A 2,404-nucleotide genomic window follows, 5' to 3' on the forward strand; every position below is an offset into this window, starting at 1 on the left:
GGTCGACGCCATCCGGCGCGTCCGTGCCCTCTCGGATAAGGCTGTCTCCCGCGGGAAGAAGGTGTTGGCGGTCTCTTTAGACATAGCCAACGCCTTCAATACACTCCCCTGGGAGTGTATACGTCAGGCACTCCGGTTCCACCGGGTGCCTGCGTATATGCAGAAGGTAATCGGGGATTACCTCAGGGACAGAGGTATCCGGTACCTGGGGCGGTACGGGCGTCCCCGCAGACGGAGGATCCACCGGTGTGTCCCGCAGGGTTCGGTCCTTGGACCCCTCCTGTGGGCCCTCGGCTATAATTGGGTCCTCCGGAGAGTCCTCCTTCACGGGCTGGGACTGGTGTGTTACGCCGATGACACACTGCTCCTAGCCTGGGGGGATGATTGGAGGAGCACCATTCGCCTCGCCGAGGTCGCGGTGGCACATTTGGTGGGTAGAATACGGGCACTGGGCTTGCGCGTGCCGCCCCAAAAGACAGAGGTCATCTGGCTTGCCGGACCTCGGGTGAGGGGACCGCCGCGTGCTGCCCAGTTGTCCGTAGAGGGGGTTCGAGTCCCAATTGGGACCCAGATGCGCTATCTGGGTCTCATCCTCGACAGCCGATGGAGTTTCGTGCCGCACTTCCTGCGGCTGGTTCCCCGAGTAAGGCTCATTTCGGACAGCCTCGCGAGGCTTATGCCGAACCTCGGGGGACCAGGGGGTGGAGCTCGCCGCCTGTATCTCGGCGTGGTCCGGTCCATAGCGCTGTATGTGGTACACGGATGTGGCGGCCAGCCAACGTCTGAGAACGCTCTTGTTGAGCGCTCAGCGGGGGCTGGTCGTCCGTGCCGCACGGGGTTACCGGGACATTGCCACGCGGGCGGCGTTGCTGGTGGCCGGGGAGCTCCCATGGGTATTCAAGGCGCGCGTGTACGCTGAGGCGTACACAGAGAGATGCGCGCGCCAAAGAGTCCCGGGGGCCCCCTGGACACCTAAAGAGCAGGAGGTGTGGCGCCTCCGAGCTCGGAGGCGCGCTGTCGAGGAATGGGGCGAGAGCCTGATGGGCCGGGCTCTCGCGTCGTCGGTGCCATAGCACTCGTGCTGAGGGAATGGATGGGCCGACGACGCTTCGGACCTCTCACATATAGGCTGGGGCAGGTGCTCACCGGGCATGGTTGCTTTGGTGAGCATCTGCACCGAATTGGACGGGAACCCACCGCAACGTGCCACCACTGCGGGGCTCCAGTGGACTCGGCGGATCACACCCTATTGGAGTGTCCAACATGGGACGCTGACCGTCGGGTTCTGCTGGAAGCCCTGGGACTCAACCAAGCTGACTTCTCCCTGGAGAGCATGGTGCGTGCCATGCTCGAAGGGGAGGAGCCCTGGGCGGCCACGCTCTCCTTCTGCGAATCAGTTATGTCGCGGAATGAGAGCGACGAGAGAAGGAGGGAGGCGGACCCGAACGCCGCCCCCTGCCGCAAAAAGAGGCCGGGGAGACGGGCTCGGGCATACGCCCGAGTCCCGTAAAAACCTCACCATTGTCACGGGCTGGGGGGAGGAACGGGCGAGATGTGCCTGGCCCCCCAGTCCGAGACTGCCGGGAGCTACAGGGTTAGGGTGCGGGGGCACCCTATCCCATTGCACGTAGCTCCCCCGGCAGGGGAGACCGTTGCGTGGTGGTCCCGCAATGGTCTCCAGTTTTTAGTCAGGACGTCCTCCTCCCACGAAATGGGAGGGGGAAAAGGCTCGGGGGGCGCCCGATGGAGTATGCCTTAGCCATCCCGGGGCGCCCCCCACGTCTCATGTAAAGGGGACCATCATGGGGTTTTAGCCGGTAGGTGTCCGGCATAACCGCCTCCCTTCCCCCCGGAAGGGAGGGGTATCCATGAGGATTTCCCCATGTAAAAAAAAAAAAAAGAAAAGGTCCGATCCCTCTCGGAATCCATCACGGGGTACGGGGAGGTGGCGTTGGCGATATTCTTGGATACCGAGGTCTGGGAGTCGGTGCGAGGCGCGCGTACGTATACGTAGCCATGGCTGGGGCTCTCTATGGAGCCCCAAATCCGGCGGGGGCCGGATACCCCCGGTTCTACCCCCATACATCAGGGAAAAAGGCGGGGGAGGGATGGTGTTCCCTTCCCCCGACCTAAGGCAGACTCGGCTTTAGCCCTACCGTAGGCCTTCACCAACAGTGCGTCTCCGGCAAGCTGAGTCGGCCATTGGCCGACCGGATCCGGGGAGGGGGGCTCCGAAAGTATGCTGCACACGTTCCCGGAGCTCCCCCGTTATAGACCAGGGCAGGAGGGGTTTTAGTGGGTAGGCCCCCGCCGACACGTCGCCGGCGGGGGAGAGCCCCACATAACAATCAGGCCTTCCCCGGGCCTGGAGTATGCGGTAACGCATTCCCCTCCGTTACCAAAA

The 2,404-nt window shown here is 63.4% G+C and overlaps 1 protein-coding gene across 1 annotated transcript; it reads left to right on the plus strand.

Annotated features, from left to right (window-relative positions):
* Positions 1 to 1,024: 1,024 nt before the first annotated feature.
* Positions 1,025 to 1,510, plus strand: LOC120358083. The gene has a single exon (XM_039450801.1). The coding sequence runs from the start codon at positions 1,025 to 1,027 to the stop codon at positions 1,508 to 1,510; it is 486 nt and encodes a 161-aa protein (XP_039306735.1).
* The last annotated feature ends 894 nt before the right edge of the window (positions 1,511 to 2,404 follow it).

This window comes from Solenopsis invicta, chromosome 6 (genome assembly GCF_016802725.1).
Source record: "Solenopsis invicta isolate M01_SB chromosome 6, UNIL_Sinv_3.0, whole genome shotgun sequence".
NCBI classification, from domain to species: Eukaryota; Metazoa; Arthropoda; class Insecta; order Hymenoptera; family Formicidae; genus Solenopsis; species Solenopsis invicta.

Coding starts and splice junctions, on each gene's coding strand:
- LOC120358083 (XM_039450801.1), top strand. CDS start 1,025: ATGGGGCGAGAGCCTGATGGGCCGGGCTCTCGCGTCGTCGGTGCCATA.